Genomic DNA, 23126 nt, shown 5'->3' on the forward strand with positions numbered 1-23126 from the left:
TCTATTTATCAAGATGAGGGAATGGAACACTTCCCATTTTGGGGACCCCTATTTTAGTATAAAGCATTCCCAAGCTAGCTAAAGTATACAGTAATTTGTTGCGGGATTAAGGTATGTTGATTCTGTCTCCTTATAGCAATCTGTAGCACGGCCATTGTGACATTTTTCATTTTCAACACTGCAATCTTGTGACTTCTGAATAAGATTGCCAATATTGGAGTAAATTATTCCTAAATTGGACCTTATTTGATGACTAGCACAACCATTTAGAAATAGAAGAAACCAGAATCGATGTCTCGTCCAGTGAGTCACAGATTTCACTGAAATAGCGGTTAGCGGATAACTTAGTATCCTGGTGTGGGAGAAGAATATCGCCTAGAATTTTTGCTCCTGATTACTATCTAGCACCCTCTGTTGGGAATATATATATTTGGATGCTGCATGACAATAGCATTGATTTGACTTATTGTGAAGGCACATTTATGAAAACTGACCACTTTGGCACGTGGAACCATTTCTGGACCACTCCTGGCAATGTTTTTCATTTTGGAGAAAGAGAGATAAACTGGCCAATAAATAGCTCTGAATAAATTCTGCACCATGTGATACAAAATATTGTTGCAGTATCACTAATTTAGATTGAAAGTGAGGAAAGGTTACACATTGAAACAAATATCTCCACCAGCATATACAGAGGGGATTGCTACAGTGCGTTAAGTTCAGTGTGATGGAAAGGATTTGTTAGCACAGCTAGTGTTCCCCTTAAAGTCAGTTCTGGCAATTTATATTAATATTTACATTAATAGGGAAGGTGATGACCAACAGTTAGACTATTAATCCAGAAATTCAGCAAAGTTCTGGGGCCCAGTTTCGAATTCTGCCATATCGAATGATGGAATTTGAATTCAAAAAATATATTTGGAATTAATAATCTGCAAATGACCATGAAACCATTGTCAGTTGTCAGAAGAACCCATCTAGTTCACTAATGTCCTTTAAGGAAGGAGATTTTTCCTGATCTGGCCTACCTGTGACTCCAGAGCCGTAGCTGGATGTGATTGACTTTCAACTGTCCTCTGAAATGGTCCAGCAAGCCACTCAGTTGTCAGCACCACCTTCTCAAGGGCTACAGATGGGCAATAAATGCTGGCCAGCCAGTGATGCCCATGTACCACAAATGAATATAAAAATGTTGTGGTATAAAGTGGTGTGTTAAGGGGCCATGTGAAGAAACATGAAATGGGACCAGGATGTCTGACTCACAGAGTCACCCTGTTCCATAGTTGTACGTGAAACGCAAAGCACGACACTATGGGTGCTGGGAACCTGAAATAAAACAGAAAATATTGAAACAATCATCAGACCAGGAAGCGAGAGAAACAAAGTGAGAGTTTTGGGTCTATAGCCTTTCATCATTTGTCTCCTTTCATCTCCATAAGGTGATGGACATACAGCAAATCAAATCTGCTAGGGATGGGGTAGCTTCATATGGTGCACTTGGGCTGAAAAGATCAATCTGTGACGGCCAATGTTTCTGCCACAATTGCCGCACATATAGTGGTTATCAGCTGTCATTGTTTGCACATTTTGTGAGTTGGCCAAAGGTGGTAGCTGCTTTCCCTATGCCTGTATCGAGTTGTGCATCTACAAACAGATTATTTGTCTTCTTCAACCGAAGGTAGCAGAATTTGCCAGACCCTTCCTACAAGTTATTTAGTGTGATCGGTGTCAAAGATTGACACCATGTCTGATAACCATGGTTCTTATGATGCTTACAGTCAGGGACAACAGGCTTCATGCATGGAACTAGTTTATCTGCATAGTAGGTCAGACAACAAGCTCAGCAATCTATCCAGACTGAAAACAACAAAAGTATAGCATGTAAAAATACAGCTGTGTTAATCGTTCAGAAAATGGATTATGGAACGTGGATTGCCATGCTGAGCCAGTTGACAGAGACCTGAGAAGGTCATTATATTCCAAAATGCACCTGTGTATATCTGACTTTTTCTGCACTTGATATTCTTCTACAATCAGCATCATAGCAATCACAAACCATTCATTCCTTTTACACGACTGAACAAACCTGTTGTATCATGTATAATTCTTCATCAAACTCACCTGCTGATATCTGGCCACCTGCATAGCCTTGTTTTGTTTCTTTCTGACCCAGCACTTGGGTGCAAAATGATTCTGCTTCTTGCAGTTAAAATACTGCTTTCCCCATGCTGGACAGTTTTTTTTCCCTGTGCCTCTGCAGTATTTGCATCTTTGTCTTTGCGATTGCTGAGCTGTTTTGGCTTGTAATGTCTCTCAGCGTAATGTTCCCCCTGGTCTGCTCTGCCACATATATGCTGTAGCCGACATTTCATAGCTGCTGTATTTTGACGCATGTCTTATCACTTTCTTGAACATCAGTTTCTCATCTTTCAGTGGACTTGCTCACCCTGAGGAGTCTGTCATGCCTAAGACTAATCTATTTTTAATCAGTTCACCTTTTAGCTGCCTGAAATCACATGCATTGCTGTAATAATGTACTGCTGATGGATCTCATTCTCACCCTGAACTATAGTGTTGAAAACATGTTGTTCATATGTAACATTCAAACAGGGTTCAAAATGTGAATGCAAGGTTTTCAAAATCTCAGATGTTTGTTTATCTGTCTGTCAGTTATATTTAGGGTGGTATACATTTTGTAGCAATCCCTCCCCAGCTTTGTTAGAAGTATTGCTATGTTTATCTTTTCAGGCTTGTTAACTAAGTCTGTTGCAATCTCATAATTTTGCCATTATAAGTGGAAAAATTGCCAACTGGAGATGGGAGTGGGAAATTTACTGAAGCCATTTTCACTTATTCAGTAATTGCAGACATTTTTGTGTTCCTTTACTCTTTTCCTTTGTCTTTTCACAACAGCTGTTTGCTGATATGAGTTTTTTGTGGGCCTTGGCTGTGTCTTCTCTCTGCAACCAGTGTTTCACTTGCAGTCTATGCATGTTTTTCTTTTATCCTTTTTTTTTCAGCAGTTTTTTGCAACTTTGAACCTTTGTGTTCTTGGTCTTCTCTGCATCATTTTCAGGGTTCAAAGATCATTTTATTCTCCATTCTGTGCACCATGTTTCATGTATAAGGACAGCAGTCATCTTCAGTATGTTCTCAGTGAGGAGATTTATTGAACTGGCCTTAAGATGTTTTCCTTTAGAGGTAGCCTCATGGCATAGCCACATGACAATGGAAAGCCAGATGTGTGAATCAAACTTGTTCCATTTCAAAACCCAAACAATCCCCTTTTTGTATTGAACAAAAGATATAAACATTGATGGTGTTTGCTTTATTGAGATCTACAAAAGTAAGATAAAGAAGTATACCCTGTTCCCTATACTTCTCTTGTTGTTGGTATACAAAGAAGCATGCATAGATACTGCACTGTGCTGCTGGATGCACATGGTTTGCAAGTAGATGGAGTCTTCTGAGCATGACCCCATTGAAGACCTTTCCAGTGTCTCTAAGGACTTTTAATCAGAAGTGGATAAAGTTAGAGATGTAACAAATTTTAAGCAAAGGCAGGGGCATAGAAAGGGTGGAATATACAAATGATAAAACAGATGATGGTAATGAAGCAAATGAAGAATTAAAACATAAGCCTGTAAGAGGTGTAAATGACAAACTAACTTTACATCACCCAATTTAATCTGGTCTGAAAATGTATTGGCTAAGTCTGTGAAATTAAAGCAGAAATCAGAATATATGTCAGTTCTTCAAATCTGCCTGCTTTCCATGGTTGGAGACGCAGTTCAACTTATGCAGATATAATAGAAGATATGTAAAACTTTCATTCTCATTGCTTTGTTTACTATATAACAAATAGATTTGATTTTTATCTCTACAATGAGCCATGTTGTGTGTGTATCAGTATCCAGTTTAAAAGGTACCCAATTACTAAAGAATATACAACAAAGGTATGCTACAAAGTTAGCTACTAAGAGTGACTGTATTTGTTTCCTCTAATATTTCTAATGCTATATTATTGGTTGGTGACCAGTGACATATCCACCTGTTTTCAGCCATTTATTGTGTATTTTCTCCTCAATCCCGACTTCTTTCCAAAGGAATTTTGGGAGCTGCTTTGTGATGGGAGGAACTGCTGGAAACAGCTTGCTGTCCATTCTACTGCTTAGAGGAAATGGCTCGTGGATAAAAATAAAATTGTTACTGAAATAGCTTTCCTGAATTTCTGCTATCTTCTGGGAATATTTGTTCTGAAGATAAAAATGCACAAAGACATCGAGATATAAATAGGCCTTGGAATCATCCAAGAAATTAGTAAAAAATGTGAAGTTGTCTATTTGAGCAAGCTTAAAATTCTTATAAGAGCATAGATCATATGGCCTCTCAAGTCTGCTACACCATTTAGTCATAAGTGATCGTCTGCCTCATCTCTAATTTCCCATCCACTTTCCATGTCCCCTGATTCCTCGAGACATCAGAAATCTGTCTATCCCAACCTTGAATATATTCAAAGATTTACAACCCTCTCAGTCCCAAATGATTGGAAAGTCATTGGAAATATTAGAGGGAATACACTCACTCGCTCTTAATAGCTAACTTTGTAGTACACCTTTGTTGCATAGTCTTAAGTAATTGGGTACCTTTTGAATTGAATACTGATACACATATAACATGCCTCATTGCAGAGATAAAAATCTACTTGTTGTGTAATAAACAAAGCGATGAGAATGAAAGTTTTAAATATCGTCCATCATCATCCTGAGGATGTGCCCCCCACCCTCTGTGTGCCACATTCCCAAGCGTGTGGAAAAAAAACCTCTCTGTGCCTAGGCTGTAAAACTCCTTCAGAAGAATCAAAAGATACACCTAAGGTATTGGCAAGGGTAAATTCAGATCCAGGAACCTTGTGAGATGAATGCCTTGATTGCATTGGTGCATATGAGAAATATGTGTCTGGATGTTCAATACAAAACAAACAATTTCTATTAATAATTGTCAATCTCAGCCTGCAAGGCTACACGAAAAATTATTAGCAGAACTGAAGGTTCAAGAACAAGGTAGAGATAAAGCACACTAGTCTCGCAGAATGGATGAGATTTTGTTTGGCAGTGACATTGAAAACCCAAAACGGGAATTGTCCCGCAGACCAGCATTTATATCCCAGTTCTATTAAGCACTGAAATGTAACAAAATGAAATCTCCACTACTTCAGCTGGCAGACCTGAGAAACCTTTCTCAGAAACTGATGAAAATCCTGGAGTTGTACTAATTTTTTCTCTGTACTGTTTCTCTGACTTCCCAATTTCAATAATGTACGTTTCAGTTTGGATACAAGAGTTACTGACCAACAATGAAAAGTTTACACAATTTTGATTAACCTGAAAGATCTCATTCATGGATTCTAGCACTAGAACTTCCCTGAGACCTGCATCCCTTTTTTTTAATAAACAGAATGAAAGATTTGCATTCTTATATCTTCTCTCATGACCACCAGATGTTCCAAAGTAGTTTATAGCGAATGATATACTTTTTCAAATATTGACACTGTTGTAAAGTAGCAAACACGAGCCAATTTGCACACAATAAGCTCCCACAAACAGCGATGTGATGATGATTAGGTAATGTTTTTTGTGCTATTGATTGACTCTCAAAATATAGCCAGCACACCTGGGACCATTCTTCTGCTCTTAGAATCATTGGATGTTTGTCTCATCTGAAAAACTGTACCTCCATATGTATTCCCTCAGTGCTGAACTGGGCTTCCATTAGATTTTGTGTTCAAGTCCTTTAGTGTGACTTGAACCCACAACCTTCTGTCAGAGATAGAAGAACTACCAGCTAAGCCAGCGCTGACATCTTTCAGATGATATATTAAACTTACTTCCTCTCCATTGGGCATAAAAGCCACTATGACACTCTTTTGAATAAGAGCAGAAGCCTTTTCCAGGCCAATATCATGCTATATTCTCAACATGAGTGCATAGGTGCCTGATTATAAAAGTATGGATATGTCTGTGATACTCAGATTAAAAGACATCTTTTGGTTTAAAACGCTTAATTTTTTCAACTTTTCAAATCATTATCACATTATTTAATTAATCGCTAATCATAAAACTCTTTTCAGCTTAAAGCATACATCAAAACCTGCACAACTTTCTCTTTTGATCAAAGTGGCACAGGAGTATTACATGGTCAGAATAGACTGAAATATCTAATTAGTATGTTGGACTTTTTCAGTTTTAATGCCCACTGTTCATCATCTACTGCAGTTTTTGGTTGAATGAAGGGAAAACTGAAATTCTTGTTTTTAAATCTTGGCACAGGTATCGCTTCTTTTGGCCGTAAATTAACATCGTTTTGGTGATCACGCTGCTTTAAGGTATGTGTAATGTATGTGTTGGATGAAGGGGAATAGCATAGAGAAAGATTCATGTTGTTTTACTTCAGAATTCTAATTGTAACCTTCAGGGTGCAATTCATTTTAGCATTCAGTCTGCTATTTTACAGGGTGAACATTGTAAAAAGAGCAAATCTCAGTTTATCTCCTTGATTTTAATCCCTTCATCTTGTTCTTCTACATGCAGTGATTCCTGCTGAGATGAACTTTCATGAGGCATTTGGTGCCTCTCTCAATGTGTTTGATCTGTATTAATAGCCTGGTAGCAGAAACTCTCAGAGCTGGTCAGATTCACAGATGCCATTCATGATTTGGGTGAAGATGGGGGAGTATGCAGGTAGAATCTAAAGAAACCGTCAAAAGACTGGACAATATTTGGAAATAGGCAGAACTATGTCAAATGAGACCAAATACATTCAAATCCAAGATTTTATACATTGGAATAGATGCACTTTTGATTAGTAAAATGAGGGAGGGAAAAGACGGAAAGTGGATTCTAAATTGATCCTGACCAATCATTTCAGGGAAAAAAAACTAATATAGCAAATCAGGTGTTGTGTTGCATTACCAAAATCTGCACCACCCTCTGCACACTGCATTTGGTTCTGGTCAGCACAGTGAAAAGAGAAACATCAAAACCCTAGAAGTGGAGTCAGGAGGACTGAGGCAAGGGTAGAAATTCATGGACTCTTCAGAATGAAAAGGAGCTGATTTTAAAGAGAGGTTGTCTGATTCTAACTGAAATAGAAAATGTCAATTATTTCAATATATTTCATTATTTCATCACCATTAGGGGACGTGGACTCAAGGGAGATAAAGAGTTCACTAAAAGAATGATTCATAACTGGAATGGTCCTCTAAGTAATGATGTTGCAAAATAGTTAGGTGAGCTGAACGGACTGCCTTACCTGGCTGTTTTATTTCAATCATGCTGTGCTGTCAAAGAGCCTCAAGTCCGAACATAGAAATAGAGGATCTTTTAAAGGAGAGATTTGTTAATTATTTTCCTCAGAACATAGTTGCAGATTTGATCTCTTGTCAACCCACCCCCTCAATGATATTTAGTTCCGGTCAGTACAATGAAAATAACCAAAAGCGCACATTAAGCACAATCTCCTTAAATTTCCAGGCCTTTTCTGGCTCATGTCCTCAGTAACAACCTGGGTTACATGTAGAAGTGCTGGTCTTGCCAGAAGCGTTATCTGGATCTGGGCTCTGTCCTAGATCCCGAAGACAAAACCCAGTGGTGCCGGTGGAGTTTTCTGCTGGAACTAAAGCTGCCTGATCAAGCACGGGCAGGTGCTTGATGTTATAAATTGGAATGGCAGTTGACAAAGTATATAGCTGGAGTCAATCCTCACCCACTTGTATGTAGTTTTTTTAATGGTTGCAGATTACAAGCAAACAACTCCTAACGCAACAAAAATATAGTTAAAACTAATAACTGGGATCTTCCAGTCTTGCCTGCAGCAGTTCCTGAGGCAGGCAAGATGAAAAATCTGCAGACAGCCAAAAATCCATTGAATATTTATGGGGGCACAAGTGAGTCTCCAGTTAATGCCCTCTACCTAACTACAATTAAACATAACTAATATACAATTAACACCTAAAGTAATATTAGCTGTTCATAGACACTCCTGCAAATAATAATTAATTTCGAGAATCTCCCACATCCACAGACACATTAGCGAGTCAGTCACAGAAACTCCTGTGGACATGATGTTGGGGGAGAGAAATTGATCCCATAATTCATCTCTGGACCAAAGGCTCACTGTTATATTGTAGATTTTACTTTAGATATCTTCCTTTAGGCCAGTGTTTCACATCACTCCCAATAAGTAAGCTCTCCCTTTAACTTGAAGGGTCCTTTTCCTGACTGTAACATTTTTATAATCTTCCTCAACATTGCAAGGTTAAGAATACACACTTGAGAAGACTGTGGCTTAGGTTATAAACTGCCAGATAGATTTATTAATCAGTAACCATTAAATGAGTAAAAGCAGTTGGCGCATTGTAGATTTATAGCTTCAGCTTCACTTCAGATGATAACATGGCAAAAATGGCATTATCTGCATTAACTTTTGGCAAAGTGTCAGTTCCACAGAAATCATAGAAACCCTACAGTACAGAAGGAGGCCATTTGGCCCATCGAGTCTGCACTGACCACAATCCCACCCAGGCCTACCCCCATATCCCTACATATTTTATCCACTAATCCCTCTAACCTACACATCTCAGGACACTAAGGAGCAATTTTAGCGCAGCCATTCAAGCTAACCCACGCATCTTTGGACTGTGGGAGGAAACCAGAGCATCCTGAGGAAACCCATGCAGACACAAGGAGAATGTGCAAACCCCACACAGACAATGACCCAAGCTGAGAATCGAACTCAGGTCCCTGGAGCTGTGAAGCAGCAGTGTTAACCACTGTGCTACCATGCCACCCCGTTCTGATCAGAAAACTGATGTGGAACTCTGGCCAGTTTTCTCTCCTGATCTTGTCACTTTAACAGTTTTAAAAAAATGTGGGTGTGGTTGATGCTGTCACTCTCACTCTTGAGCCTCTTACAGTGGCTCAAGAGCATCCCAATCATTGGGAAAAAAGTAATCTCCTCCACTCCATCCCAACACCTGATCACTGCTATCATCGGCCCCCTTCACCCGATCATCCCGGCACCAAACCGCCCCCTCCCTCTGAATCATCATGGCATCTCCATTGATCGCATGTCCAAATGCCCGCCCCCGCCCACTACAAATAAATGAGACCCAAACGGTGCCAAGAGCCATTTCCCTCTCCCCCGAGATCTATACTGATTTTTGTGTTCCCAGGGGAGATACTTTAACAAGTTTACATTTGGGTTAACCTCACCGTGATGCCACGAGGTACGAAAACCTGGTGAGGGGGGAATTCTAGAGATTATGGGTGTCATGGGTTTGAGGTTACGGGTATGAACTTAATCACGTTGCTGATGAAGGGTGGCAAAAATCGGAAATCGTGACCTCATTGGCGAGATTCACAACTTCAGGGTTTTGCCAAATCTTGAGCCTCTGCCAGCAATCTTGCAGACAGCAAATGCAGGCTCAAGATCCCCCTGCAAGGTCTGAACCCACTTTTGCAAAGTCTAAGGCTGCATCAGTTCTGTTGAAAAATCAACTGAGAGAGGGAGGGCGAAAGAGAAATTCTGTTCCCATTTGGAACTTGTATTGAAACAAGCTGGGACATTTTCCATGAAATAATCTGGCTTATAATGTCAAAAGTAACTTAACGAAAAGAAGGCAATAACATTTTATATTATAGAAAGCAATGTTTAATTTTTGTCATAGAGATCCTGGAGTCATTAGTTCCTGTGAAAATGTGATGTATCAGAACAGTCATTATATGATTGCCTTTGAGTACAAATGGTCTCGGATGGTTAATAAATTTATAATAGTTGTCCAAGTTTTTAATGCCTTCTGATTGGTTACAGGAATCTTGATGTGGGAGTGGAGAGAGATGTGAAATACTGGAAAAACCTATGAAGAATCAGAATATATTCAACAAGAAATATAAGAGCATGGGACTCTGTGTAACTTGGTAAGTAACTAAAGCCATGCAGGCAATGTTTTCCCTTTTTCTAGTAGCATTACCTAATTTATGAACAAACAATATTTTGCACAAAATCTTTAACACAGCATGTTAAACTTTAAAGTGTAGTTTTTAGTGCCACAAGTAGACTTACACTAACACTGCAATGAGGTTACTGTGAAAATCCCCTAGTTGCCACACTCCACCTGTTTGGGTACACTGAGGGAGAATTTAGTATGGCTAATGCACCTAACCAGCGTATCTTTTGGAGGAAACTGGAGCACCTGGAGGAAACCCATACAGATATAGGAAGACCGTGCAGACTCTGCACAGACAGTGACCCAAACTGGGAATTGAACGTGAATCCCTGGCACTGTGAGGCAGCAATGCTAACTACTGTGCCACGATGTCACCCTGTTACTAACAGGATTACCAAGGTTGACTAAATCTGCAGCCATTTAGGGTTAGTGGTTATCATGATGTGGTTGTGGACTTCTTTGGTTCTTCAAAGCAAATATTCAAATCATGGATATACAGTGATAAGATATGTCTCAAACAAGCTGTGATTTGATCTGAAGTGAATACATGAGTTTGACAGTTGTGACCATCATCAGTTAATAATGCAGTTTTTTAGAACTACATTTTGAAGGAAGTACTGGCAATGTTCTGCGATAACTTATTTTATTGAAATCCTATATTTATCTGTCATGATAGTTAATGAAATGTGCATGTGAAAATAAGTTTGAAATCTGAACTGACAATTTCTTGCTATTTTTTGTATGATAATCATTGAGACACAAATGAATAATAATACATATTTATTTTGATAGGTTGTAAACTACAGAGTACAATTATTCTCTTCCAAGTTTGTTAATATTGTTGTACCATATAACTGATCAATATTTTGGGGAAAAAAGGAATGTAAACAGAATATTTTGTCATTTTCGTATTAACTGCAATCTCGAATAATTAGTATTTAAAAAATGAACTCGTGTCAGAGTTTTTAAGACCCGCTCAGACTCAGAAGTACAACTTAATTACGTGCTCTCTACAATGAGTGCCATGGTCCAGTGACTCTGGCTTTTGTTTCAGGCTGGTCTAAAGTTACAACATTGGTGTTTATCATGAAGAAGTACTTCACACTGAGTACACTTGCTGCCATCAATGTCATCAGTGTCTGTTAGTAGAAATACCCAGCCTGAGGGCTTCCTGTACTATCAAATAAATCTATGTTTATAAAATTATCAAGTAAGTTTCTATATTCATTTTGTATAGAATGAGAATGCACCAAATAAATACCACTTCCCCTGAATTTACCCAGCCTTTGAAGTAGGTCTGGGGAATGTAAATCAAAGGAACTAATAACTAGCATGTATAAGGAATTAAGGTGGTTATACTTTCTAAACATTAATTCATGGGATGTGGACATCACTAACTAGACCATAATTTATTGCCCATCCCTAATTGTCCTTGTGAAAGTGGTGGTGAGCTGCTTTATTGAACCACTGCAATCCATGTGGTGTGGGTACACCCACAGTGTTGTTAGGGAGTGAGTCCCAGAACTTTGAATCAGCAACCATGAAGAAATGGCAATATATATTACCAAGTCAGGAAAGTGACTGGCTTGGAGGGGAACTTCCAGCTAGTGGTGTTCCCATGAGTCTGCTGCCCTTATCTTTCTAGATGGTAACAGTTGTGGGTTTGGAAGGTGCTGTTTGAGGAGTCAAAGAACAAAGAACAAAGAACAACACAGCACGGGAAACAGGCCCTTCGGCCCAACGAGCCCGCGCCGCCGTCCCACTGTCTGTGACCTATTCATGATTTTAGTCTACACCTAACGTGGATCAGGGAGGTCCAATTTAGGGACAATTTAGTACCCAATCAATCAGCCTAAAAGCACATCTTTGGGGGATGTGGGAGGAAACCGGAGCACCCGGAGGAAACCCACGCAACCACGGGGAGAACGTGCAAACTCCCACAGACACAGGCCCAAATTCATGTCTTGGGTACTACCTGCGGTGCATCTTGTAAATAGTATACACTGCTTCCACAGTGCGTTGTGGATGAAGTGCCAATCAAGTGGATTTGTCCTGGATGGTGTCAAGCTCCTTGAATGTTGTTGGAGCTGCACCCATCCAGGCAAGTGGAGAGTATTCCTGGCTTGTATCTTATAGATGGTAGACAGGCTTTAATGAGTCAGGATGTGAGTTACTCACCACAGGATTATTAGCCTCTGACCTGCTCTTATAGCCACAGTATTTATGTGGCTAGTCCAGTTTAGTTTCTGGTGAATGGTAGCCCCTAGGATGTTGGCACTGTGGGTTTCAGAATGGTAATGCTGTTGAATATCTGGGGCAATGGTTACTTGCCAGGAGAACCCAAGCCTGAATATTGTCCAGGGCTTGCTGCATTTGGACATGGACTGGTTCAGTATTTGAGTGGTTGCAAATGGTGCTTGACATTGTGCAATCATCAGAAATATCCCCACTTCTGAACTTACGATTGGAGGAAGGTCATTGATGAATCAGCTGAAGACGGTTGGGTCTAGGCCATTACTATGAGGAACTTGTTCAGAAATGTCCTGGAACTGAGATTGTTGTCCAACAACCACAACAATCTTCCTTTCTGCTAACTCCAACAAGCAGAGACTTTTCCCACTGATTCCCATTGATTCCAGATTTGCTAGGGCTCCCTGGTGCCATACTTGGTCAAAGGCTATCTTGATGCCAGGGGCAGTCGCGCTCACCTTACCTCTGGAGTTGAGCTCCTTTGTCCATGTTTGAACCAATACTGTAAAGAGGTCAGGAGTTAAGCGATCCTGGCGCAACCCAAACTGAGCATAAGTGAGCAAGTTATTGCTAAGCAAGTATCACTTGATATAACTTTACTGTTATTCAGGAGTAGACAGATGGGGCAGTAATTGACTGAATTGGATTTGTCCTGCTTTTTGTTTACAGGTTATACCCAAGCAGTCTTCCATGGATAGGTGCCAATGTTGTAGCTGTACTGGAAGAACTTGTCTCAGGACGTGTCCTGAAGCACAAGTCTTCAGTACTATTGCGAAAATGTCATCAGGGTTCATAGTTTTTTGCAGTATCCAGTGCCTTCATCTGTTTCTTAATTTCATGTGGAGTGGATCAAATTGTCTCAAGACTGGCATCTGTGATCCTGGAGACCTCAAGAGGAGGTCAAGATGGATCATCCATTCAGCATGTGGTTGAACGCTTCAGCCTTATCTTTTCCATTGAGGTGCTGGGCAGCCCCATCATTAAAAATAGACGTATTTGTGGAGCCGCCTCCATCAGTGAATTGTTTAACTGTCCATCACTTTTCATGATTGGATGTAGCAGGACTGCAGAGCTTAGATCTGATCTGTTAGTTGTGGAATTGCTTCGCTTCATCCATTACTTGCTGCTTGTGCTGTTTGGCATGCACTTAGTCCTGTATTGTAGTTTCAGCATCTTGACAACTCATTTTTAGGTATGCCTAGTGCTGGTCCTGACTTGCCGTTCTGCACTCTTCATTGAACCAGCCTTGATCCCCTGGCTTGATGATAAAGGTATAGTGGAGGAAATGCTGGGCCAAGCAGTTACAGATTGTGGTTGTATACAATTCCACTGCTGCTGATGATACAATTCACCTCTTGGATGCCCAATTTTAAGTTGCTACATCTGTTTGAAACCTATTGAATAGTGCCACACAAGATGGAAGGTATAAAAATGTGAAGATGGGACTTAATCTCCACAAAGATTGTTTGGTGTTCACTCCGACAAATGCTGTCGTGGAAGTTCCGTTTGTGACAAGCAGGTTGTTGAGGAAGAGGCCAGTTATGTGTTTCCCTTTTGTTGGTTCCCTCACCACTTGCCACAGACTCATCTATGTCCTTTAGGACTTCACCAGCTCATCAGTAGTGGTGCTACCCAAGCTAACTTTGGTGAAAGAAGTTGAAGTCCCCTACCCAAAGTACATTCTGCACCTTAGCCATCTTTGGTGCTTCTTCCATTCGCCTATCTACCAGACTGAACAAAGCCGGTAAAATTGCTCACTGGATGTTTTTGAGTAAGATTGGGATTTCAATGCAGGCTGTTTATTTATAGGCTGGCAAACCCATCCTGAAAACTTTTATCTTTGAACTGTGAGCCATTTCCCTTCCCCCTTTGGTTTTCCTGTGTATGGTGCAATTCCCAGTTAACAGGAGACAAAACATTATCTTGCAACTTCTGGCTTCTTCATTCAACCACCAGCGAGGTACATGTCCCTTTCCTATGCATGTGAACTCAGCTGGCCTTCCTGCAATATGTTTGGAATCTCTTTGTGATGTAATAGACTGAACTGTTCCTTCAAATATTTAATGAAGCAAGATTACATTTATACAGTCATATTAAAATTAGTTTAAATGTAGCACTAGCAAACAAGAGATTCCAGAATTACTTAAAGAAAGTCTTGATGAAATAACTATATCTTGTTTAGATCTAAACATTGCAATGTATGAAACAGTGAATGCCAGACCAACAGAGAAAATGCTGGAAAATCTCAGCAGGTCTGGCAGCATCTGTACAGAGAGAAAAGAGCTGACATTTTGAGTCCAGATGAGCCTTTGTCAAAACGCTTTTACAAAGGGTCATCCGGACTCAATGTCAGCTTTTTTTCCTCTCCGCACAGATGCCACTAGACTTGCTGAGATTTTCCAGCATTTTTTCTTTTGGTTTCAGATTCCAGCATCTGCAGTAATTTGCTTTTAATGAATGTCTGACAGTTGTGCTGTCTTGAAAAGAGTAATCAAGACTGACACTCCAATGCAATATTGAAGGAGTACAGCCCTCCAAGATCACGACATAGGTCCAATTCTAACCCCTTGTGCAAGCCCAATGTTCATTGTTTTATTATTAACATTGGTGCATTCAGCTGCTTATGTCCTACTCTCTCGAATTCCCTCCCTACTTCTCACTGCCTCGCTCTCTCATTCTCTTCCTTTGAGAAAATCGTTACAACTTCGCTCTTTGACCAAGCTTTTGTCACTTGTCCAAAGAGGTCCTTATTTAGTTGAGTGTCAAAATGTATTTAATATGAAATAAAAACAAATCCTGGTAATAATCAACAGGTCAGGCATCATGTATAGATGTGTGAAGGACCTTGGAATGTGCAATATAAATGCAAATTGTTGTACTGTAACAGGATGCATCCTTTCAGACGGGACACAAAACCCAGACCTTGACTACCTGTACAGTGGGTGTAGAAGATCTCGAGCATATTTTGAAGACCAAGGGATTATCTTCATTTCCTAATCTACAATCCTCCCTCAACTATCACCGCCAAAATCATAGGTGGTCATTTATTCATTTGCTGTTCCTCAGTCTTTGGTTTATCCAAATTGCTGCATTTGCTGACACTTCAAATGTGTTCGATTTACAATAAAGCACTTTGGCATGGCCTGGTGAACAGTTGGACTGCTAGATAAGTGCAGTTTCTTTTTACTTCTGTAAAGGTTCACTTAATATTTATTCCAAAGTAGCTGGGGGAATTTGATTCCTGCAACTTTAATTTATCCTGAAGCATGACACTTGAGCGAGAATCCAGCAGGATTACGGGTGTTTTGTTTGAATATTAAACATCTGAATGGAAGTTTAACCTTAATAGAAGAAAATTAACACAATAATCTGCTCTGAAAAGTGCTGGAAATTCTAACTACATATGAAAACATGACTGAGTTAACACTACAGGATTTCCATTTTCAAAAATATTACTTGTCAAAATAGCCCTTACTTTTCAAGCCAAACTCTGTTTTAAAGGTGTGTGGCAAAACATCTTGCAGGAAACCTTTACATGCTTCTATTTAGAGAAGGATGTGAGGACACAATGACAATCTTACAGTACAAGCTGTGGCTGACACTGCAAATCAAAATAATTATTTTTTTTATTGCCACCTCTGCTTCTTTTGACAGCTCAATCCTCTGTTAAAGTTGAATGGCAGAAAATAAACTTTAGGGCCCTGCTATCTTCTGGTTCCACTCTGGCTTTCAATACAGCCATGTTGTTAATGACTTCTCATCCTCTGCTTGTGCAGTCATTTTTGGTGCATACCGCAAGTCTGTTCTTGGCCTTCTGTGTCACTACCGAGAAGCATCAGGATTATCTTTCCATCTTTATGATAATGGCACCAAGTTCTTTTTTGCTGTTGCCTCCATTAATTAAGTGAGATTGTCTTATTCATGGGTTACCCATTTGATATCCAAATGTGAATGAGCCACAACTTCTGTAACTAAATGTCACCAAAACTGAAGGAAGTACAACAAAAGCTTGCATTTGTATAGCACCTTCCAGGTAATATTGCTTTTTCCTATACATATATAATCAACTGACCTTCTTCCAATAGTTTGGGTTCTCAGTACGGTATAGATTTGGAACATTCCTTTAATAAAGCCTTTACACCATTCAATGCAGTAGTTTACTGTAGTTTAAATGCAGCATTAGCAAACAAGAGACTCCAGCAATACAAAAGAAGTCTCAGTGAACTATCTGTTTATAGTTCCGATTTAAACAGATCCTTTCAGTGAAACAGTGAATGTCACGATAGTTCTGCTCTCTTTAAAATCATAATCAAGGCTGACATTCCACTGCGATATTGAAGGAGTACAACCCTCCAAGGACTCTGTGCTTCCAATTTTAATCTCTTGTGCAACTCTGACTTTTATTGCTCCATCATTGACGTTTGTGCCTTCAGCTGCCTATGCCCTAGTCTATAGAATCCCCATCTCACCTGTCTCTGCCTTTCTACTTATCTCTCTCCTCTAAGATGCTTCTTAAAACTTAACTCTTTGACTGAGCTTTTGTCGCATTTGATTTGATTTGCTATTGTCACATGTATTAGTATGTAATGAAGAGTATTGTTTCTTGCGTGCTAGATAGACAAAGCATACCATACATAGAGAAAGAAAGGAGAGAGCACAGAATATAATATTACAATCATAGCTAAGGTGTAGAGAAAGATCAACTAAATACAAGGTAAGTCCATTCAAAGTTTGTTGGCAGCAGGGAAAAAGCTGTTCTTGAGTCAGTTGGTACGAGTCCTCAGACTTTTGTATCTTTTTCCTGACAAAAGAAGGTGGAAGAGAGTATGACTGGGGTGCATGGGGTCCTTAATTGTGCTGGCTGCTTTGCTGAGGCAGCGGGAAGTGTATTCAGAGTCAGTGGATGGGAGGCTGGTCTACATGATGGACAGGGCTTTGTTCATTGACCCTTTATAGTTTTTTGCAGTCTTGCACAGAGCAGGAGCCATACCAAGCTGTGATACAACCAGAAAGAATGCTTTCCATGGTGCATCAGTAAAAGTTGGTGAGAGACGTAGCAAACATGCCAAATTTCCTTAACCTCCTGATAAAGTAGAGACATTGATGGATTTTCTTAACTATAGCTTTGGCATGGAGGGACCACGACAGGTTGTTAATGATTTGGATATCTAGAAATTGAAGGGCTCGACCATTTTCACCTTGTCCCCGTTGATGTAGATAGGTGCATGTCCTCCACTACCCTTCCTGAAGTCGATGACTATCTCCTTCATTTTGTTGACATTGAGGGAGAGATTATTGTCGTTGCAGCAGTTCACCAGATTCTCTATCTCTTTCCTGTACTCCGTCCCATCATTGTTTGAGATCTGACCCACTATGGTGGTGTCATCAGCAAACTTGAAAATTGAGTTGGCAGAGAATTTGACCACATGGCCATAGGTGTATAAGGAGTTTAGTAGGAGGCTGAGAACACAGCCTTATGGGGCGCTGGTGTTGAGGATGATCGTGGAGGGGCTGTTGTTGTCTACTTTTATTGATTGCTATCTGTGGGTTAGGAAGCCTAGGATCCAGTCACAGAGGGAGGAGCTGAGCCCCAAGCCACAGAGTTTGGAGATAAATTTAGTAGGAATAATGGTTTTGAAGCTGAGCTGTAGTCAATAAATAGGAGTCTAACATAGATGTCTTTGTTTTCTACGTTCCACGTATCCTAAGAGGTCCACTTTTAACTCAGCGACATTATAAAATGAAACCTGAAAATGCAAATAATACTCAGCAGGCCAGACAGCATCTGTGGAGAAAAAATAGAGTTTATGGTTCAGGTGGAGGACATTTTACCAGTATTGGTCTTTACCAGATGTACCACAGTGCTTTACAGCTGATGAAATAATTTTTAAAGTGTGGTTACTCGGTTACTATTGCACTGCAAAAAAGTGCTGCAGCCAGTTTGCTTAGAGCGAGCTCTCGCGACAGCAATGTGACCATGATTGAATAGTCTGTATTTGTGATGTCGAATAAATATTGATGGGGAACAGGGGATGACTCCCCTGCTCCTCTTCAAATTATTGTGAAGGGAACATGAGCGCTGAGTGTGCAGACGGGCTTCAGTTTAACATCTCATTCCAAAAACAGCATTGCCAGTGGTGAGGCAGTCCCTCAGGACTGCAATGGAATATCAGCCTAGATTGTTGCATTGAAGTCCTGAAGCAGATTTTGAATCCATAGTTTTCTCAGTCTGAATGTCATGCTACCAACTGAGTCACAGATAACACAAAAACATTGGTAACACCTCCACCACTGCCCCCCCCACCCCGCCCCAGCCCAACACATCAACCTTTCATTTAACTACATGCACTATCCAATTGCACTACAGTGACTTATAGACATTCTTATTGTTTTCTGTCAGTGTATCCAACGTCTGGCTTTAAATTCATTAACCTGTATGGCTGCCATCTAAGATCATTCAGGAAGTGTAAAATCTTGACATCTTGAGAGAGACAGGAAAGTGAACTCATCTTCTGTTGCCAAAATCATTTTTCCCAACTCTATAGCTTATGTTACTCCTGGCCCATTTGATGATTGTTCACCATTTCAAGGCTTAACTTCTCCAACATCCTTCTCCATTTCATTCCTCCACGAGCTTCAGCCTGGGTCTTACTCCACAGTAATTTCCACTGTCCCATCACAATTGCTGTCGTCTCTTTTGCAATCTGTGCCCAGGAATGTTGATTTCAGTATTCCTGTTCCTGCATCACGCTTCTCTTTCACCTTATCCTCTCCTACCTGAGGGATGTTTGCCTGCCTCATTTCCCTAAATGTTCTACTCTCACAGAACCAGGGCTTTCTTTATTCCTTGTGCCTCAAACTTCCAATACATACTAGATTTTGGGTCTTGGGGTAAGCAGAATGGGGTGAAAGCAGCCTGGATAAATCCAGGATTTGAGTGACAGCATGGCATGAGTCTTGGATTACATGATGCCATTCAAAGTGGCATAAGAGCTAGGAAGAGGAATTAGTGACCTCGCCAGACTGACCAGTAGCACCCCCCAAATCTTGAGAGGCCTCATGGAGGAAGAGAAAGAGAGGAGAGAAGGACTGCAGCCAAAAGTTTAAGCAGCAGTTCAGAAGTAGTGATTCATAGCATTGAGGAGCTGAGGCCACAAATAGGGCAGCTATCTGGACCATCAGTGGTGAATGTTTTCTGTAAAGAGTTAATTTCTTGGAGTTACATTTCCTTTGAAGGTTGAAAATGCTTTGGTCCACTGGAATAAACTAACCTTGTTTTATTATGTGTGCATCCATGTGCTTAAATTGCACATTACACCAATTTCTTTGCGATGGCATTTTCCACTTTGCTTTCAAGAACTTGAACTTCCTCAAAATCTTTCTATTGGGCTTCTCTTCAATTCTCCCTTCTAGTTTTCCCATTCTCCTCCCTTCTATCGGTGCTAGCTGTTGATTTTCCTCCTTGCGTAATACATAAAGCTATCTTCATCCTAATGAGCTGTGCCATATAAATGTAAGTAGGCTTTCATTTGCAGCCTGATCGATATTCAATCAAATAAACTGAATTAAAACACATCAGTTGCCATATATAAAGTTATTCTCTTTTCACTCGGACTACTGGAGATATTATCATGACAGATAATCAGCACTATTACAACGCAGTAATATTATTATGTTTAGTTAGAGTTACTGAGCGCCACTTTATTTTGTGCCCCAGGGCAGATATCACATCAATATTAACAGATACTAGCATCCTAAAAATGTGATATTGGATTATATTTCATTTCATATTATAAGAGAAAGGCACCATATTAATATATCTATCAGTGAGAATGGATGTGTTTAATGCAGTTACTAGAAATTGTCCTTGTGTGTTTCAGCAATCCTTAATAAAAAAAAAGGTCTGTCGAACTGAATGGGGACAGCACTTTATGGAGAAATTAGAAAATAAAGTGCATACTCTGGGGATGCATTGTGCCGAAATATTGAACCTGGACTGCTAGATTTGTGACTAATTTCCTAGGGAATGTAACTGAGGTTTGAAGGAAAGTACAGAGTAAAGAACTGCCTCATGGAGAGGGGAAACGAAATGTGAATCACTGTAGGCTGTATTTGTTAACAAGGAGTCATAAAAACTGACTTCTGCATTGTCGCCCTGCTCACTCACATAGGAAAAGCATTTTAGCACAGTAGAAAATAAATAGAGTTCGAATTGATGAATATTGTAGGCGTACATGCTGTAGTCTGGCATAATTGGCAGGTCAGAGTGATTACAGAACAACTGATTTGTCAAAATCAAATAATTAAATATTAGCATCTCCTGTTGCCATTTCACCTCATCAATTATTATGCAGATTGGCTGAATTGAAGGAACTGCACTCTGTCACCTGTAGTTGGACTTAATTTTCTCCGCTGCAAGAGGTACACCAATGTATGTGATTGACCACAATTGTTTCTGTCATTTTACTTGTATGGGAGTCAGCATCGAAGTACAGTGAATGCTGTCAACTAGACTTGTATTCTCCAGGGTTTGGTAGAATGAGAAGTTACCTCATTGAAATGTATAAAATTCCTGAGAATTCCTGTTAGGGTTGATGGTGAGAGTCTGTTTCAGATGGCTGGAGTGTCTCGAACTATGAATCATAGTCTTAGGGAATGAGGTCAGCCATTTAGGGCTGAGAGGAGGAGACATTTTTCACTCAGAGGAATATGTATCTTCTAAATTCTCTATCACAGAAGCCTGTAAATGCTCATTCCAATGTTCACGAATGAGTTGGATAGATTTTTGGTCTCTGAGGAAATCAAAGGCATGGGGATCAGGCAGGAAAGTGGAGTTTAATTGTGCAATCAACCATGATCTTACTAAACAACGAAGTAAAGGGGCACAGAACCTATACCTGCTTCTTTCTTATAGTTCAATAATATTCCCTGTCTAGCATCAAATATCTCTGTTGTTTTCACAGTGAATGTAAGCCCAAATGTGTCCAGTATTTATACAACCATATATTTATTCAATTACACATTCAAAAAGTAAATCACAAGTCACCACAAATTAGTTATTTCATGTTAACAACACTTGAAAGAAGTTTCCCCCAAGACTGGCTGCCTTTACTGTCTGGAACCAGGGGAATGATAGTTAAATTTCACCTGGGCTTTGGAAAATTTCCATTATTGCCTCTAATTCTTACCTGAATAATACGTTTTCTAAAATTCATCGTCACGTTTCTGTCAATCTTTCCACTTTTTCCCCTTAATCATCTAGTCTCCCGTTTTTCTCTCTAAATTTCCTGTATACTTTGGCTTTCTTCTATAATATTCAAATCACGTACATTGATTTCTTATTTTAATTTCCTTACTCGCCCAAAGAACTCCACTCTTCCTGGATCTGTTTACTTGTAAAATACGTCTGTTTTATAACTTAAACATTTTGGATTTGACATTGATCTTTGAAAGCAGTGCAAAATGGACAATAACATCAGCCACTTTTACACCCTGCCGCTTTTTCGTTCGTATTGTGATGAAGGAAATTGTGCGTATGGGGCTGGGGGTGGGGGGGGGGGGTGCGTTGGTGGTGGTGATGGGTGTTGAAAATGGACTGCTAATTTATTTCCTTCTACTGCTAAAGACCATTTTCACCAAATTCCTCTATGTTAAGTTTCCCATTGCTTTCCTCCACTTGTTAAAATAAAGGCCAGGTTTCTGCTACTTATGAGGTTTACTTCCACTTGTTAAAATAAAAACCAGGGTTCAGCTGCTGATGATACTGCACCTCTTTCATAAAGAAAAGGTATAAGACTTAGTTTTTTTCATATCTGCACATTTTTAGCCTTTCCCCATATTCAGTGAGTATTACAGCACTTGTCTCATGCAATAATGAAGCAATATCCTTTGGGCACATGTGCCAACAACCCTTCTGTTCTTGAAAGCTAACATGTTCAGCTCAAGCTAAGCTCCTTTATGATTGTTAATGGTATACTTTAAACTAGAACTAAATATTGCTGCTCTAAGCTTAGTCTCTTGTGCAATTAATATTAGAAGCTGAAAACTAACTGCTTTGAAGATCAATGAGGATGATGGTCGATGCATGGAGCTGCTTCAATATGATGTGGCACTGTGTGCATATTATTACAATTCTGGCATTTTCCTGTCAATGAGAAAATTTTACTGGAGCATTGATTCATATCCATATGATTCACAATGTTTGCTGGAAAGCTTAATCCATACAAAGTAAATTGTTCAGCATTGGTGCATTCTTATGAAAGTACAATTGCAGTGGTAGTTCAGTTGAGTTATTGAATAATGTACAAGAAAATGTGAAGGAGCACAGACTGCTTCTCCTAAAAGGTAACACACTGCCCTGGACTCTCCAAACTTAACCTGCAGATGGGATTGAGTCACCATGCTTAAACCTTCTCAGAAAATGACCAGTATTGTCACTCAACTTTGGGGCGAGCCCCGGACCATGTTGCAGAGATGTACTTAATAGCTTTCTCATGGAGGCCATAAAAGAGAAGGCTTTCTGCTTTGAATATATTATAAGTGGTTTCTTTTGTGAATTTGCTGCATTATCCCTTCCTGTTCCTCATGATTGATTTGTCATGGTATTCTCCTTCACCATCTGTCCTTCATGACCTAACTCTGTTGGAGTCAGTTGAAAGATTCCATTCCTGCCTACCTGTGTGCAACCTGCATTACTCTAGCATTGCCTATTCTTCCACTTTCCAGCACCATCATCCTTAGAGCTAGTCCAGGGATCTTTTCATAGCTTTTCCTTTTCCTCAACTGTATACTGGCTTTCAGTAATATTGTCCATAGGCACAGGATATGCTGACAACATATTCGATTGGAATATCCCGAGGGTAAGGGGTTT

The 23126-nt window shown here is 39.8% G+C and overlaps 1 protein-coding gene across 7 annotated transcripts in view; it reads left to right on the forward strand.

The window, feature by feature from the left end:
* Positions 1-23126, forward strand: part of LOC145339411 (protein bassoon-like) — a 553674-nt gene that overhangs the window by 409285 nt on the left and 121263 nt on the right. For all 7 annotated transcript variants that reach the window (XM_080183908.1, XM_080183915.1, XM_080183882.1 and 4 more), the window contains 2 exons: positions 6330-6385; positions 9871-9977. In XM_080183908.1, coding sequence (XP_080040034.1) covers positions 6330-6370 — 41 coding nt within the window. In that variant the 3' untranslated portion in view covers positions 6371-6385; positions 9871-9977. The remainder of the gene's footprint in view (positions 1-6329; positions 6386-9870; positions 9978-23126) is intronic.

This window comes from Carcharhinus amblyrhynchos, chromosome 3, assembly GCF_965287045.1.
Source record: "Carcharhinus amblyrhynchos chromosome 3, sCarAmb.v2.hapA, whole genome shotgun sequence".
NCBI lineage: Eukaryota > Metazoa > Chordata > Chondrichthyes > Carcharhiniformes > Carcharhinidae > Carcharhinus > Carcharhinus amblyrhynchos.